Here is a 17074-nt window from a genome sequence, read left to right as displayed (position 1 = left end):
ATTCTTAAAACCAAAATTTTATAACTAATCTGTGTATGAACATAAACAAAACTTGAACTTCAAAACTATGACCACTTAGAATACGCCAACAGGTATCTAACTGCCCCACGATTCTGCAACAAACAAACAGATAAATGAATACCACTAAAATGGAAAAGGAAATAAACACATAGGGCCTCATTACGAGGTGGGCGGTATGGATTTAACGGCGCCGGTAAAGGTGCCGGAGTCGACAACCCCTTACCGCTGCATTACGAGGTCCTTTAGCAGGTCCCGCTAAGGGCACCTGGTTTTTCCAGGTGCCCTGGCGGGACCCACTAAAGGACCAGCATGCTAACAACGGGTCCGTTATTAATGTTGTTAGCATCGTCCCCATTCCCATTGAGCCCTATGGGGGCTCGAATGGGAATGGGGATGGGTTCCAGGAATGAGGAAATACCGGGTCCTCCAAGGTTGGAATGTCCTGGTATTTCCTCATTCCTGGAACCTGGACCCGGTATGCGGTATGGGGGTAGCCATGGTGCTAATAGCGCCATGGCTACCTCCATACTCGTAATGACCCCCATAGAATACGCCACCTGGTATCTAATTGCAACAGTACTACCACCACTTCCAAATCAAAAACCATGCACCTATTACATTCCTCCTACTGAAATCAATGAAAGAAATATATTGTACCACAAGGGATTTTTTAATCCAGCATGGATTTTTTCCACAGACCCAATGATTTAATGAACAAACACAGGCATTGAGCAAATTGCACAGTACACTGGTTTGAACTATAGTACTTCTAAAGTACTAACTATGAGGGTCGACAAAATACATTAATGTCTACTATGCAATGCAAAATTCATTATAAACTACCTATACGAACATGTGATTTTTTCTTTTATCACAGTGATTGAAAAACAATGTCTGCTCCAACTACCCATGTCATGAAACAACTGCATACAACCACAAAAAGTCAAACAATAAGTATATAACGATTGGACTGAAAAACACTACAGCATAACTCACCCATTCAAGCAAACACCTAACCATAAACCACATTCCAAAATGTTTGCTTCCATGGGTATCTTATGCTGCACCGCTTGTGTGGCCTACGGTGCCATGCACCCAACACTCTGGACCCTGGCCACAACCACCGCAGCATGACACACCCATAGAAAGAAACACCTACCAAATGACCACAACTCAAAAACATAATACATCCACCTCAAAACTATGCACTTCAATTAACATACTAAAAAATAATTACAACCAACGTACAAACTCTTCTATACACTCCCTCTTCACCCAATGCTCTTCTAATGACCCAAAACCAACATCATACTAGACGAAAATAGTCAGTGGTGCGCCCAGTGCTTACCATGTCCACGGACAACCGCGGTGACCGCGAACCCCGCAAACACATCACGGCCTTCTCCCACCTAAACAAATACAGCATTTGACCCATCTCTTACTCCCCCACCATCTGCAAGCACTCATACACACCAACACGCTCCCCAAAATTGGATTTATGCTCACTTCCAGCACATGTCCGCATATCCAATATGGCGGGCGCATCGAAACAATTTGACGCACCTCACGCCTCATCCCAGCCAATCAGAGAACACTTTGTGTGTCCGTGGACATGATGCAAGCCGATTATCCAATCAGTGTCCTGTCCGCGGAGCGAACAGGGAAGTGTGCCCGCGGAGCGGACATAGATATCACTCATTTTTTTAGACCTACTTTTTGGTCGTTTTAAAAAAAAATACTGGACGGATTTTCACCACATTTACAAAAGCACACTTTCGGGACCAAGCCGCCACTCCTGCCGCAAATTTGGTGAAAATCCGTCCAGCGGTTTGGGCTGTAGGCGCAACACAAATTATATTTCCATTCAGTCTATGGGAGAAAAATAAAATTTGGGACCCCCATTATAACTTGCCCCCCCTGGACCAAACCTCACCAAACTTTGCAAAATAATTCAGAGTGGGCCATATACGTTTTTGGCAAAGTTTGGTGAGGGTTCGTCCAAGGGGAGCAAAGTTATAAGCCGCCCAAAAAGTGCTCTTCCTTACACCGTGGGCCGTGTAATATATATATATATATATATTAATGGTTTGGCACTCAAACTCCAGCGATTGAATGCAAATATTCCGGAATTTGTGGGAAAGCGAGTCCCAGTCTTATCATGAGCAGATGACTGTATGGTTTTGGCCAGAACCCCAGATTCCTGCAGAGACTAATTGAGGCTAACACTGGCTTTATGTTGTCTTTGGACCTCAAAGTGAACGTGTCGTCTATTGGTAGCGGCATGGTGATGTGTTGTAGTGCCTAAAGAGTTGTTTAGACTGCATAGACATGTGAAGTGGTGGTGTCTGGGCAGTGTGGCTAGTTGTTTGTTACTGCAGAGGGCTGACGGGTGGCAATGCATGATAACCAGGTATAATTTATTGAATGTGAAGTACTGAGCATTGACAGTATCCGGCAGGGGGACAGTGGGTAGTTCAGAGCCAGCATGTTGCTCAGTGCTGACAGTGCCTGGGCAGAAAACATTTTACCTTTTAAAATAAATATCCAAGAGACAGCCAGTACCAGATTATGTTGTTGTAGGGTTATGCGATATCACAATTATGCTTTTTATAGACACAGAAACAGGAACGTACTCAGCAAACTCAATGGTCATGAAAGGTTAAAGCCATCAGGACAGCACTAGGAAGGCAGACTCGGTTTTGACCTAACCCCCTGACTAGCCAGTACCTAGAAATAAATGCTCTGAAAATACTCAACTATATAAGTGCCCACTCCACTTCCATGCTCACCAACAGCCAACAGTACAGCGTGATACAGAAGACAATAGGGCAGAGCTGCAAAGGCCTCATTGGGTCCCGGCCTTACTCTCCGACATGGGCCTTTTCTCAACTCACCATAAGGGCATCTAGCCTGTAGGATGACCAGGTGAAGGGAATTTGGCAAATGGTCTCATCTGTTTGCCTATTTGCCTTACCAACTCTCCTCATACCTCCACAGGTACTGTGTACTCCACGACCACTACAACAATCCTTGAATACCCCGCCCTGTCTGAAATACTACAAAGCTTGATCACCATTGACCCATAAACCAATCAGGTTATCCTCTATTATTTCATTACTTAATTACTGGCCTGTTATTGACATATTTTAGATGCTAGTAAACTGTTGTTTACATTTTGGGTCACCATGATCCAAATGCACTGCTGGTTGCTATAAGCTTGTTATTTCATCTTTAGTCAGTAGCTGCCTCTTATTGAATTCTTAAGGCTGCTGCCGGCCACCAGCATTGCTCTGCTGGTCGCAACCTGACTGGAACCTGCGCTAGATACTTTTTTTTTTTTTTTATTTAGTTTGGGATGGCTAATTAAATTAACCTTTCAAACAAAATTACTTTTATACAAAACACATACAATAAAAGGCAAGGTATGCCAATTCAATACAATAAAAGGTAAGGTATATCAATTCAACAAATAAAACATCATACAATATCACATGTGATTAGCATGATTGATCATATAATCGGAATAAAGAAAGCAATCAATTACTCACTTGGACAGATTGGGTATAAAAGCTTATTTAGGAATTGAATAGTAGCTATTCTTACTGTGATCTTTGGAGTCGCAAATAGCTCATTCCATAATTCATCATTTGAGCGTCTTATATAGTGATGTCTTGTTAATTTATCAATGATGTCTTTTCTCTGCATTTTTAAAGCCGTGCATTCTAATAAAAGATGTTTCAGACTTTCTTTGGTTAGTTTATCATTACAAAATCGACAGAATGAGTCATCCAACTTAATGATGCCCCTTCTTACCAAAATTTGTTTGGTCGGCCATAGATTCAGGCGAAACCTCAGTATTTGGCTTCTGAGTTTGTGAGAGGGGCATTTTAGTAAATAATCCGCGGTTTGGCGGAATTTTTTATGCCCAAACAAAGCTCTATCAAAATCTTTTAATTTTAGACAATCTTGTTGGGTTATATGCCAATCGAGTTGATATAATTTAATTTTGGCTTTAGAGGGATTAATTAGTAGAGTGTCTAATGAGATATTGGCTTCCGTCAAATCGGACATAACTGCCGCTCTCCAGCTTGATGGAAATAAGTGTACTGAGCGTAGAAGATAGTCTGCCAGAATCTTAAGTATGCCATTACTCGCCAGGCCCACCACACATTTTCTGAATAAACAGCATCTCTTCCATGAAGCATGTATATTTACTGATAGAATTCCCAACTCAAAGCGGAGCAGTGCTGTTGGACTAGAGTTTGGGAGATTCAAGACTTTCTTCCAAAATTTTGCCTCGAATTTGTTCCAATAGCATGCCTCCATAGGTAGCCAAGCCTCACATCCATAGGTAATAATGGGAAGTACCTTTTGCTGATAAAAGGTAAGAATATGTTTACATGAAAACTTACCATACTTGTATTGCAATATTCTGGCTTGTGATATTAATGTGGTCAATTTACCATTTAGTTTGTCTCTTTGGGGCTTATTTGTGGGAGAGTTACTGAATACAACGCCCAGGTATTTGTATTCATTCACCACGGTCAACTTTTGTTTATTCAGAAACCAACAGTACTGTTTCCTTAATCTTAACTTCTGTCTCCCCAATTCCATCACTTGAGTTTTTTCCAAGTTCAGAGTAAGATTATTCTTGGTGGCATATTGATCTAATTTATCAAGCATGTTTTGTAAGCCACTCGGTGTTTTCGAGACGAGGACTAAATCGTCTGCATACAAAAGCCATGCGATGATCTGGTTCCCTAGTTTCGGAGCATCATTCACTACAATATTGAATTCATTGCCTAAATCTAGAATAAACAAATTGAACAGTGTGGCAGCAAGGATGCATCCTTGTTTCAGGCCTCGCTGGGTTAGAATCTCTTCAGATAGTAGTCCTTCTAAGTTTAATTTAACTTTCATTGAAGTATTGGAATGGAGTAAAAATATTAAGTGTACAAGTGAAGAAGGACACCCAAATTTTAACAATTTCTCGAATAGCAGACTCCGATCTACGGAGTCAAACGCTACTCGAAAGTCAACATAAGCAAGATAAATTGGTTGATTTCTTGATGCATACAGTTCTTTAATTGCATTCAGAGTCGTTATGTTAATACTGGTGCCAAGACCTGCCACAAATCCAGTTTGAAATGGGTCTCGTCGATTCTCTTCTGACGCCCAGTTGTTGAGCTCTCTTAGAATAATTCTACTAAAGATCTTACCCGGGGCGTCAAGAAGAGAAATCGGACGATAACTCGCAGGGTTCGCTCGATCTCCCTTCTTATAGACTGGTACCGTAATGGCCTTACACCATGAAGGAGGAACTGCTTGTTTAATTTGCACAGTTTGAAAAACATCGTATAGAATTGATGCCCATAATTCTGAATTCTGTTTTAATACAAAATTTGACAGGCCATCTGGCCCGGGAGCTCTAGATGAGCTCGCTTTATTTATATAAAACAATACATCTTCTCAATCAAACTTGATTTGAAAAGATGGATTGCTCAATTCCAAGTTTGGTTGTGAGATTTTTTTATTATTTGGAAGACCATATATGTCAGAGAAATAGGTTACCCACTTCTTCTCCGACACACCATTAAGTTGAGTTGCTAGTTGAGTATCAGCCACTCCATTATTTAACAATTTCCAAATTTGCGATGTGTTTTTGGTTTTAACCACCTGTAACCACTTTTCGCCATCATGTTGGAACAAAGCTGCCTTATTGCCCCGGACCCAATTCCTATAATTAGTCTTCAATTTGCGTAACGCAGATTCTCGATAGTGTACCGGTAAAAGGGCTATCTGCCTTTTCTCTTTTCGATACTGTGCTTTCCTCTCTCTGATGCCCTGGTCAAATACATGGGTATGACACTTATTGCCCTTACCAAAACCTGCAGACGGAGTGGAGGCAAAGAGGTGCATTTTATCATGATAATTGGATGAGTCAATACCTTTCAACAAACAGTGATAGTCATTTGTTACACTGGCCGCAAAAGCGTTTAGTCCTTCGTTTGTCCATAATAACCTGTTCCGTTGAGGATTTATAACCAGACCATTCAGTTGATACTGACAATATCGAGGTTCAATCATAACCTGGAGTAAAAACTCAGCCCTCAGCATCCAATGATCACTTACTGTAGTCGGAATTACCTTGAACTCAGATATTTTTTCAAATAGCTTTCGGTCAACATACATGTAATCAATTGTAGCATTTTGGCCCCCACAAGTCCAAGTATAAGATGGTGGATTGTCAGAATTAACTGCTCCATTTAGCATTATTAAGTCCCAGGTATCAATAAATACCAACCATTGGGAGACCCTATCCGTATTTCTTTTCTTAGTTGGTTCCAACAGATGTAGATTCAGGTCCCCTGCTAGTATCACGTGTGCAATCTCTGTGGTGGTCATAGTGTTTTCCATCAATGCATTCAAATCATTAAAAAAGGTAGATGTTGTAATTGCAATTGGGTTCCAGTATATGTTTATAACAAGAAATGCCAATTTATGAAACATTATTCTGGAACATTGCAAATAGGGATTTGGGTTAGGACCATCTGAAATTGTATTTATCGTGGACGTTTTAGTGATAATTGTCATCCCTGACATAGGTCTACCTTTTTGTCCCTTAATCGCTGGAGCCAAATGGACATAATGGTTGTCCCATGATGGTGGGGCAGTTAGCCATGTTTCCTGCATAAAAACTAAATCGCATTCCTCCAAACAGCTACTCATATTATTTAGTAGGTGTTTATGGCCCCTGGTATTCCAGCTCATAACTACAAATTTCTGGGTTTGCGCAGCAGATTCACCTGTTCTTAGTTATGCTTTCCCGCAGCTACAACTCCTAGCTAAATTACCATCATCACTAGTAACCTGACTGATAGATTTGAAAGCAGTCTCGGACACCAGGGGATCTTTCGTGATCGGAATTAGGTTAAAACCCAGATCAAAAAGATCAGATTTAGCAGACCAAATAATGTTATGAATGACACGGGATCCCAACCACAAACAGGACACCGTTAGATCGTTGTCATCTGGAAATTCTACTTGTACTACATCCCGGGAAGAGATGTCCTCTAAACTCGGCACATCCGAGAATATTTGCATTATACGTTGTCTATTCATAATGTACTTAGGGAAGGAGCCCTCACGACAGCTGAGAAACCAGGCAAATAGCTGGGGGGGCTTTTTGCTCTTTAATCTTCCCTTAGAGCCGGAGCGACTCTGAATACTAGATGTTTCTATGGGCGGATAATATTTGGTCTCTTCAACTGGAAGTTTGAACGAAACCTTCTTAGAAGTGGATCTTTCATCAGAAAATTTTGCCAGATCAGCCTGACTACAGCTCATTGCCTTCATAGATGATTTAAGAGTCAATTGTTCTGAGGTCAGAGCAGCTAGACAATCTTTGATTGTAATTAAGATATTATTTTGTAGATTTTCTTGAGTATCAAAAGTCCGATCTGCTACTGGCAAAACATTTCCAGATGATGTTATTGGTTGATTATCAGGGGCTCTCCCAGTAATTACCTTCCCATCAATCTCTAATTCAAGCTTTTTTACTGCTGGACTTAGGACCTTGGACAGTGGGTAAGTCAGAGATGGCTCTGGATGAAATTGAGCCATATACTCATCCACTGCCTTTCTAAGATCTTGAGTGTTAATAATTGAGTTGGATACTCTATCATCTTTCGATTGCTTTTTCTTCGGGGCCCTTAAAGCTAAATTCCGATCTGTCGCATTTATGGATTCGCTCTCTAGATCTTCCACTATTTGCACCAGCTCATTGAGGGGAGCATGCGGGGGGATCACATTGAGGGGGTCCGAACCCCCACTCTTCACTCGTTGTCGCTCTTGAGATAAGTTCTGATATTTTTTTAAAATTGCATCAGAAGCTATCAAAGCGCCCCTGTCCGGTTTAGCCAAGGATTTAAAAAATTGTTTTGTTTTCCCACTCGAAGGTATTGTCCTAGACTTCTGATTTTTTGATTTCTTCAGATTTTTCTTCTGTTGATGGTCTAGCCCTTTAGCATTTTTAGCGAATATTGTATATGCCCCTTTAGACTGCTGCTCGTCCCTTGTTTTGGAGGCAATAGCATAAGGGACCTCAGGTTCCTCTTCACATAACACCGCCTGGTCAAATATAGGAGCCAGTTTAGTCAGCTTCACAGTCCCTTGACCCCTTGCGTCCTCACCAACAACATTAGCTGTTCCCACATAAGGGCTTGATTGTGACACCACAGATACCAACCCTACGTCCTCTGCTATTATTTCTCGTATAATACCCTCCACAAAAGGCACCGCAGTCATAGACTTTTGCATATTTTTCTCAACTCTATAAGAGCTCAATTTCCTGTCCACTTGGACACCAATATTATTACTTGATGACACCAACTCACCTAACTGTTTAGAGAAGAATTCTATCTGATCAACATCATACTCTTGTTTCTGGGCCAAAGATAAACCAAAAGCCTTCTGTGACCTCAAGATGGTTTCAACATTATTTTGCAATGAGTTGATCTTTGAATCTAAGATTTCAAATAATTTAGCGAGGGACATCAGAGCCATATTCATTGCTTCTAATGTTACAGGAGCTGCTTTTTTTATTATCAAAGTCGGGCTTGCAGCTGAACTATTACTATTTAGTCTCCTCGGAGTCGGTGGGATAAATGAAATGGAGCTTTCTGATTCTGAAATATCTCCATTTTTAAATAAAACAGGGGACTTAGAGAGATCGTATTCGTCATCTTTGGCCACAAAACAAGAGTCCGATGACCCCAACTCTATAATTGCATTGTCTTCAACAGCAACACACTCTTGCTTCTGCGTGGACAGAGGTGCTAAACTAACAACTCCTGAGCGAGCGTTTAACAACATCATTGAGTCTGATAAAGAAATATTACAATGTTGCTCTCCCATCTCAGTATCAGCATTTATGAACTGTGTCAATCGAGGGCTCAGAGCGGGTTGCTGGATAGCGAAACCCGCTTGTTCATTATTGAGAGGGTGCGCCTCGACACTTGATACACTTAAATTATTACATTCAGCAGTTCGAACCACAGGACGTGTAGAACGACCAACGTCGAATCCGTAGTCTCTCAGGTCACCTGCAACAAAGTCAAGTCGTGATCTTTTCTTCTTTGTTCGCGTATCCAGAGGCGCACTTTTAACAAAAGGACGCGTCAATTTGGGGGTGAACGTTGGACTATCTCTTGAGGTAGACTCCAATAAGGCACGCACTCGTTCCGCACAAGGCATACCAGATTTAAGAGTAAACATGGTTGACACTTTCTTACCTCACAATAATGCCTCGCTTTGCTTTTTTAAAGACTTTAAAACCAGTATTGATAATTAATCATGAAATGCTTAAAACCTAGCTCTCTCACGGTAACCGCGGCACCGCGGCGAAGCGGCAAAGCGGGACTTCACGGGACTTACACGGGTGCGCGCGCGCGGTGCGCGCGCCCCTGAGCTTATATAGCTCCGCCCAGCCCTTATTGCAGAGGAGCCTAAACAGAGAGAAAAGTATATTAAAATCTTGCTTGCTTGTAGCTAATTGATCCTTCACACAGTCAATAGTTCTCCCTTTGTTTTTCACCTGCTGGGGCTTGTAGTTGAACTGTCAACAAATCCAAGAATCCACAAAAGAAGCGCTGGAAACGCTGGAAACGGGGTCTGCAGCAAAGCGGGACTTCACGGGACTTACACGGGTGCGCGCGCGCGGTGCGCGCGCCCCTGAGCTTATATAGCTCCGCCCAGCCCTTATTGCAGAGGAGCCTAAACAGAGAGAAAAGTATATTAAAATCTTGCTTGCTTGTAGCTAATTGATCCTTCACACAGTCATTAGTTCTCCCTTTGTTTTTCACCTGCTGGGGCTTGTAGTTGAACTGTCAACAAATCCAAGAATCCACAAAAGAAGCGCTGGAAACGCTGGAAACGGGGTCCGCGGCAAAGCGGGACTTCACGGGACTTACACGGGTGCGCGCGCGCGGTGTGCGCGCCCCTGAGCTTATATAGCTCCGCCCAGCCCTTATTGCAGAGGAGCCTGCTGGGGCTTGTAGTTGAACTGTCAACAAATCCAAGAATCCACAAAAGAAGCGCTGGAAACGCTGGAAACGGGGTCCGCGGCAAAGCGGGACTTCACGGGACTTACACGGGTGCGCCAGATACTGAACTTCCTGAGCAATGCGCCTTCAGATCTTCCCCTAGTGCTGATTTGGCCATTACATATACAGCCTTGCATCGTCCCTCCCATTGTTCCTACCCACCTCCTACCAATCCTTTAACCCACTTACAAAGGGCACTCTATCTATTCACACTACCTTTACCGTATCTACACCCCACTTCTCCGATTAGGAGCTTCCCCTTTGGCCCCTCTAACCTCCTCTACCCACCCCCAACTAATCTTACCCTTGACCTATGGAATGCTCAATTACTCAGCAAAATTAATGAATTACTCTTTTATAACATGTTTAACACTGGAGACCAGTCTCTAAGCATGAGGCTGGGATTCCAAATGTTGCTGTTCTGCGTTGTCTTACTTCCAAGAGAAATGTGTGCTCCTGAGCTTTGCTCCCTGCACAAAAAATACCTTGTTCTTTGCTTTCTACTTTGGCTCCTTCCACCAATTGTCCCCATCATGGCAATCCCTGAGACACGGATCTCACACACCATGGCACTGCCTCACATGCAACTCTACACAGAGGTTGTTGCTCCCACGCTCCTTCATTAGAGAAGAGAGGTGGGGAATAAATCTCATGATCAACAAGGCTTGCCCGTTCACCCCTCTAACCCCCTGACTTCCTCTCCTAATCCTTCAATCATATTACTCTTCAGCCCCATGTGGCTACCCCACATACTATCCTCCTTGTCTATTGCATGCTCTTGTTTCCTTCTTTCCTAACTTGTACCGCGGTCTTGCCTAACTGTACCCCATTAAAGCTCCTAACATCTTCTTGGGTGGTTGCAACCTCCCAAACACCTCCAATGCCCATCGATTTGAGCTCGACTCATTCCTATCTGACCACATCCTGGTCACCCTTCACCAATAACCCATCCACAGTCATGGCATCTCTCTGGACCTGGTCTTCATCTCATCCTCTCTCTACGCTTCTCCCTGCTACATTGATATCTCCCTGCGGGGGCCACTGCCTTCTCTTTCTCTGCTCCTCCACCACTCTCCCTATTCCCCTTTACTAAATACAAATTAAAAAGTGACTCTAAGGTTGTCTATCTAACCAAGGTCAGGACTTAACTCTTTGCCCACTCCGCACTCCACTGAGCAAACGTTCAAGGATTTTCACTCTGCACACGCCTCACCCTTAGAGCTTACTATCCTCCTCTTGTCCCTCTACTGCCCTGGATTTAAAAAAGTCCAGGTGCTACACCAACTCCATCTCCCCTCTCTGCTCAGATGTGTTTAACTCCAGTATCACCCACCTGGAGATCAACAGACCCTTTAATCTCCTGCAATCTGGGCTTATACAACAGGCACTAAATGGAACCAGCTCCCACTTACATCTCCATCCATGGAGCCAGCTCCCACTTACATCTCCACCCATGGGACAAGCTCCCACTTACATTTCCATCCATGGGACCACCTCCACTTACATCTCCATCCATGGAGCCAGCTCCCACTTACATCTCCATCCATGGAGCCAGCTCCAACTTACATCTCCATCCATGGAGCCAGCTCCCACTTACATCTCCATCCATGGAGCCAGCTCCCACTTACATCTCCACCCATGGGACAAGCTCCCACTTACATTTCCATCCATGGGACCACCTCCACTTACATCTCCATCCATGGAGCCAGCTCCCACTTACATCTCACTCAATGGGACCAGCTCCCACTTACATCTCCACCCATGGGGCCAGCTCCCACTTACATCTCCATCCATGGTACCAGCTCCCACGTACATCTCCATCCATGGGACCAGCTCCCACTTATATTTCCATCCATGGGACCAGCTCCCACTCACATCTCCATTCATGGAGCCAGTTCCCACTTACATCTCCACCCATGGAGCCAGCTCCCACTTACATCTCCACCCATGGGTACAGCTCCCACTTACATTTCCATCCATGGAGCTAGCTCACACTTACATCTCCATCCATGGGACCAGCTCCCACTTACATCTCCACCCATGGGGCCAGCTCCCACTTACATCTCCATCCATGGTACCAGCTCCCACTTACATCTCCATCCATGGGACCAGCTCCCACTTACATCACCATCCATGGGACCAGCTCACACTTACATCTCCATCCATGGGACCAGCTCACACTTACATCTCCATCCATGGGACCAGCTCCCACTTACATCTCCATCCATTGTACCAGCTCCCACTTACATCTCCATCCATGGGGCCAGCTCCCACTTACATCTCCATCCATGGTACCAGCTCCCACATACATTTCCATCCATGGATTCAGCTCCCACTTATATCTCCATCCATGGAGCAACCTCCCACTTACATCTCCATCCATGGAGCCAGCACCCACTTACATCTCCATCCATGGAGCCAGCGCCCACTTACATCTCTATCCATGGAGCCAGTTCCCACTTACATCTCCATCCATGGAGCTAGCACTCACTTACATCTCCATCCATGGAGCCAGCGCCCACTTACATTTCTATCCATGGAGCCAGTTCCCACTTACATCTCCTTCCATGGGACCAGCTCCCACTTATATCTCCATCCATGGAGCCAGCACCCACTTAGATCTCCATCCATGGAGCTAGCACTCACTTACATCTCCATCCAAGGAGCCAGTTCCCATGTGAATCTCCACCCATGGCACCAGCTCCCACTTACATCTCCACCCATGGAGCCAGCTCCCACTTACATCTCCATCCCTGGAGCCAGTTCCCATTTACATCTCCACCCATGGAGCCAGCTCCCACTTACATCTCCACCCATGGAGCCAGCTCCCACTTACATTTCCACCCATGGAGCCAGCTCCCACTTACATCTCCATCCATGGAACCAGCTTCCACTTACATCTCCATCCATGGGACCAGCTCCCACTTACATCTCCATACATGGGACCAGCTCCCACTTACATCTAAATCCATGGAACCCGCTGCCACTACCATCTCCATCCACGGGACCAGCTCCCAATTACATCTCCATCCATGGGATCAGCTCTCACTTACATCTCCATCCATGGAGCCAGCTCCCACTTGCATATCCATCCATAGGACCAACTCCTACTTACATCTCCATCCAAAGAGCCAGCTCCCACTTACATCTCCATACATGGGACCGCCTCCCACTTACATCTCCATCCATGGGACCAGCTCCCATCTCCATCCATGGGACCAGATCCCATTTACATCTCCATCCATGAAGATAGCTCCCACTTACATCTCCACCCATGGAGCCAGCTCTCACTTACATATCCATCCATGGGACAACCTCCCACTTACATCTCCATCCATGGAGTCAGCTCCCACTTACATCTCCACCCATCGGACAAGCTCCCACTAACATTTCCATCCCTGGGACAAGCTCCCACTTACATCTCCATCCATGGGACCAGCTCCCACTTACATCTCCATCCATGAAGATAGCTCCCTCTTACATCTCCACCCATGGGACAAGCTCCCACTTACATTTCCATCCATGGGACCAGCTCGCACTTACATCTGCATACATGGGACCAGCTCCCACTCACATTTCCATCCATGCGACCAGCGCCCACTACATCTAGTGGGAGCTTGTCCCATGTGTGGAGATGTAAGTGGGAGCTTGTCCCATGGGTGGAGATGTAAGTGGGAGCTGGTCCCATAGATGGAGATGTAAGTTGGAATTGGTCCCATGGATGGAGATGTAAATGGGAGCTGGTCCCATGGATGGAGATCTAAGTGGGAGCTGGTCCCATGGATGGAGATGTAATGGGCAGCTGGCTCCATGGATGTCACTGGGAAAACGCCAACTGGAAATAGAGTTGGCAGATCTGATAGGTTAGTGTCCTCTTTGGCTTTGGCAATGCCGTCTCCTATGAAAATGATGGAGGACCTGATATCGGAAGCTTTGGTGCAGACCTCCTTGGTTAAGAGGGGCTGGATGATGAATTAGCGAATACAGGGAGATGGCGGCGTATTAAGGAATTTATTATACGTCATATCGATGCATGTACAAATGTTGCAGAATTTGGCTCCGGCATTGATTCACTGGATACAAGTGTCCCTCGGGTACATATCCTGAGGGCGGAAAAGTCCTGTCAAATAGACCAGACTTATGACAAGGTTAACCAACATTGCCAACTGGATCTAAATTAAACCTCTGACCTGGAAACACTTATCACGGAAATGTTGAAACCGTGGTCCATCTGGCAGTACAAGCTTGTCCCATCCTCAGAACAGTGGTAGACCCTTCCCATGGTGTTATTTCATCATCTTTAAAGATTGCTGAGTCTGCGGCTAGCTCTAAAATTATACCTTAACCTTCACTCTCAAAGAATATTTGCATCAGAAATTCCCAAATGCTGAAGATTACTGACCCGACCCTAAGGGGGTTTATTATGGACCCGAGTAACATTATACTTACCAACGTTGAGAAGCCTAGGGAGGTACTCAGAAATAAAGTCCTGGCTTGGCTTCATCAAAGAGTGGCCGAAAGTTGTATCAGAACATTGGACATGAGAGTCCTCTGTAGGGTGCACATGAATAATTGATGTTATATGGGCAATCCAGATTGCATTGTTATCGGATGCGGTCAAAGTAATGTATCATAGATTTAGAGCCGACGTTAACAGCTGCATAACTTTTCATCCCATACCAAGCTGAGAATTATTTTAAACTGATATCCTGTTTCATTTGTAGGAATCATGGACCTTCTTTCTGGGTTTTGACCTTTGGTTGTTCGGTGTATTTTATGTTATGTGTTATTGTATGTTTTGTCAGCACACTGAGCCCTATGGCTCTTGGTGCTTGTAGAAAAAATAAATAGAAATACATAAGGCACAATGGACTTGGTGTACATTGAATTTTTCACAAGGCTCACCTACACATGTAGGTGTTTCTTACCATGAGCCATATACTGTCATTCAGACAGCCTCAGAGTTTGGCTTTGCTGATACCAGGCTGTAGCCTCTGTACCCATCCTTCTCGCGTTTCTTCTCCCATTAGAAGATAACAGGCAATGTCTAAGGCTATTGGTGTCTGTGCATTTGGGGATCTGTACATGCACAGAAATCCTCAGAGAATGATGCACTTAAATTGGGAGAGTACACAAATAGTGAATAGATTACAATGCTGCTGGGCAATAGAGACTTAGATTTGGGTTTTATTGGGAATGTTAAACCTACTTGTGTAGACCCCTAGGCAAGTACCAGGTACAAGAGGGATCCTGGAGCGACATATGTGAGGGTCACAGCCAGCAGAGAAACGTGGCATGTGCAGTGCTCAGCACAGCACCCCACCCATCTCCTTGGTGCTGCCCCGCTGAACGCCTGAGGGAGTGGTTGCCAGACAGTGCATTTATTGCCATTATTATAGCCAATAGCAGAGGCCGGGAGACAATGATTCGTTTCTGGAGACTCACCTGAGTTGCAGGAGACTTGGTTTGCTACAGTACCATCCACCATCCCTATTAAACCCCAACGTCACCTTCCTTTACTGGGGATTATAGGTAAGTATAAATAATGTACATGGTGTGCTGGCAATCTATACTGCCCCTCGCCCAGGTTTTCTACTTGTATTTTCCTCCTCTGCCACCTCCATCATTTCCTGCTCACTATTCACTACCATTGTAAAGTCCCCTCTGAGGCCATTGGCCACTCACCAACCTTATAACGTATGCACAGTGTTTCTGATAGGGGCACTCAGCTTCCTCTCCCATAAATACAATTATACGTGCTGTACAAATGGAAAAAGGCCCATGTCGAAAAGGCCACTTTTAGCCAGTCCTGTTTATGCATGATGGGAATTCCTACACTTAAAAGACCATATTTAACAGGAAACGTGAAACTACAACTCCCAGAATCCAACGCATTGTTGGCTAAAATGCCAGGATGGCTGAAGATGAGCCCCATGACATGGCTTCAGTTGGCAGCAATGACTCCTGTCCCCAAATAAATAACGCAGGAGGCACCTCACCTCATCTGGCTCTTTCCCAGCCATTCCTCTCCAGTGATGGGGGATGGAGTCCTCTCCAGTGATCTTGGGTGGATTCTATACAGTGATCTTGGGTGGATTCCTCCCCAGTGATCTTGGGTGGATTCCTCTCCAGTGATCTTGGGTGGATTCCTCTCCAGTGATCTTGGGTGGATTTCTCCCTCGAGATCCTGAATGGATTACTCTGCAGTGACCTCTTGCAGGATTTGGAGCAAACACACTAAGAAAGAGAGGAACGTCCAGGGAGACTCAGTGATGTGGAATGTCCCAGGACTGCACTGAGGCTGCGTTAAACAAGAGACACTAATCTCAAAGAACAAGAGACACTAATCACAAGCCTAGGAGATGAAACTCTCCACAGCATGCGCAGAGACTATCTCTAATGAAGTGCTGCCAAACCCTTGTTAATTGGCTCCTAGGGGACTCCACCCCCCTGTGGCCCCCCCAGGAAACACTTTGAGAAAGAGTAGGAGTAATCTCATTGGTCGGATATCAGTTAAATGCCGCTTTTAAAGGCTGGTTATTGGTCAGCTCATACTGGGAATGTGTCTAGTGTCTATCTCTTGTTAAATGCCATCTTAAAGGGCTGGAACATCAGGGGACAGTCTTGGAATTAGCCCCCCAAATCATGGGATCTACCAAGCGGCCTTGAATTTCTTGTGCACCTCTTTCATCCTCTTCGTTCAGAAGAACACAACTGAACGCAAGTTGTCTCAAGTGCGCATGAAACGCATCCAGCATCTCTTCTTATTCCTGCTTGGCATCTCGCAAGAGAAAACATTCATAGTCCACATTAACCATTCGACTGAATTAGTTACTCAGCCCCACTTTCGCAGCTTGATATGAGTTGTCGCGGGGTTCAATGTCTTGAAGATCCTGTGCACCGCAGGACATGCTGAATATGAAGGGTGGATCACATAGCGCTATCATTCA

At 44.6% G+C, this 17074-nt stretch overlaps 1 protein-coding gene across 1 annotated transcript in view; it reads right to left on the bottom strand.

Annotated features, from left to right (window-relative positions):
* Positions 1–16390, bottom strand: part of LOC138487547 (zinc finger protein 850-like) — a 387415-nt gene extending 371025 nt beyond the window's left edge. Inside the window, exon 1 of the mRNA XM_069614030.1 lies at positions 16124–16390. Coding sequence (XP_069470131.1) covers positions 16124–16147 — 24 coding nt within the window. The 5' untranslated portion in view covers positions 16148–16390. The remainder of the gene's footprint in view (positions 1–16123) is intronic.
* Positions 16391–17074: the final 684 nt, after the last annotated feature.

Source organism: Ambystoma mexicanum, chromosome 9, assembly GCF_040938575.1.
Source record: "Ambystoma mexicanum isolate Mex_15411 chromosome 9, UKY_AmexF1_1, whole genome shotgun sequence".
Taxonomy (NCBI): Eukaryota; Metazoa; Chordata; class Amphibia; order Caudata; family Ambystomatidae; genus Ambystoma; species Ambystoma mexicanum.
Note: the sequence above shows the minus strand (reverse complement) of the source record. Positions and strands in the feature narration are given on the sequence as shown.